This window comes from Canis lupus, chromosome 21 (assembly GCF_011100685.1).
Source record: "Canis lupus familiaris isolate Mischka breed German Shepherd chromosome 21, alternate assembly UU_Cfam_GSD_1.0, whole genome shotgun sequence".
Lineage (NCBI taxonomy): Eukaryota > Metazoa > Chordata > Mammalia > Carnivora > Canidae > Canis > Canis lupus.
Window position 1 is genome coordinate 30,948,977 of NC_049242.1, and position 1,600 is coordinate 30,950,576.

General features: G+C 44.0%; 1 protein-coding gene across 1 annotated transcript; it reads left to right on the plus strand.

Annotated features, from left to right (window-relative positions):
- Positions 1-418: 418 nt before the first annotated feature.
- Positions 419-1,372, plus strand: OR10A5F (olfactory receptor family 10 subfamily A member 5F). Its single transcript, NM_001388741.1, has one exon. The coding sequence runs from the start codon at positions 419-421 to the stop codon at positions 1,370-1,372; it is 954 nt and encodes a 317-aa protein (NP_001375670.1).
- Positions 1,373-1,600: the final 228 nt, after the last annotated feature.

A 1,600-nucleotide genomic window follows, 5' to 3' on the forward strand; every position in this document is an offset into this window, starting at 1 on the left:
ATTTTCTTTATCCATACATCCACTGATACATTTAAGTTGTTTTCATGACTTAGCTATGGTGAATACTGCCACAATGAACATGGGAGAGTAGACATCAACCCCACCTCAAAGTTATTGAGTGTGCATTTGTAAAAGGGTGTAAGTAGATATAGTCTGATTTGTTTCAGCAAATATGGTAAAAAAAAGACATAAAATATGTGATAAAAAAGAGAAACCATAGGAAGTGATGAACTATAACACATACCAGACTCAGGCTCTGGCCATTCTTCCTAGTGTCTTTATTCTTAGACAACACACCAGCTAAGATCCTGACCTTGCCTCTTTTCCTGACACTAAAAGGGGGTCTGAAAAACAAAACCAGATTCTGACACTTAGAATCAAGAATCTCTCTCCAAGACCACAGCTGGGATTCATTTCTATGGCTGGAGGAAACTGGACAAGAGTTGAGGAATTTATCCTCATGAGCTTCTCTTCTCTACCTACTGAAATACAATTGTTACTCTTCCTGACATTCCTAATCATCTACCTGGTCACCCTGATGGGAAACACCCTCATCATTCTGGTTACTTTGGCTGATCCCATGCTGCACAGTCCCATGTACTTCTTCCTCAGGAACTTGTCCTTCTTGGAGATTGGCTTCAACCTAGTCATTGTGCCCAAGATGCTGGGGACCCTGCTTGCCTGGGACACAACCATCTCCTTTCTTGGCTGTGCCACACAGATGTATTTCTTCTTCTTCTTTGGAGGTGCTGAATGCTTCCTCCTGGCCACCATGGCATATGACCGCTATGTAGCCATCTGCAGTCCCTTGCACTACCCAGTCATCATGAACCAAAAGACACGTGCCAAATTGGCTGTCGCTTCTTGGTTTCCAGGCTTTCCTGTTGCTACCGTGCAGACCACGTGGCTCTTCAGTTTTCCATTCTGTGGCACCAACAAGGTGAACCACTTCTTCTGTGACAGCCCACCTGTGTTGAGGCTGGTCTGTGCAGACACAGCACTGTTTGAAATCTATGCAATTGTTGGAACCATTCTGGTCGTCATGACACCCTGCTTGCTGATCCTGTGCTCCTATACTCGCATTGCTGCTGCCATCCTCAAAATTCCATCAGCTAAAGGGAAGCATAAAGCCTTCTCTACATGCTCCTCTCACCTCCTTGTTGTGTCCCTGTTCTATGTATCTTTAAGCCTCACCTACTTCCGGCCTAAATCCAATAATTCTCCTGAAAGCAAAAAGCTGCTGTCATTGTCCTACACTGTTGTGACTCCCATGTTGAACCCCATCATTTATAGCCTGAGAAATAATGAAGTGAAGAATGCCTTTAGCCGGACCTTCCGTAAGGCTTTAGGCCTTAGAAACTGCATCCCATAGGCATTAAGAAATGAGAATAAAGTGTACTGAATGGGGAGCAATCAGTTTCCTATCTGGGCTTCCTTTGCCTCCCTTTCCATCTCTGTTGGGATGAAACTCAACTGCTGAATCTCAGTGGGGGGGAAGAGAGCATAGAAGTAGATTAGAACTATTGCTACCACTTGAAAAACTCCTGTGCATTAGTTTTCTTATTGGTACAGTGACAATTTGACACTTCTATCACAATCC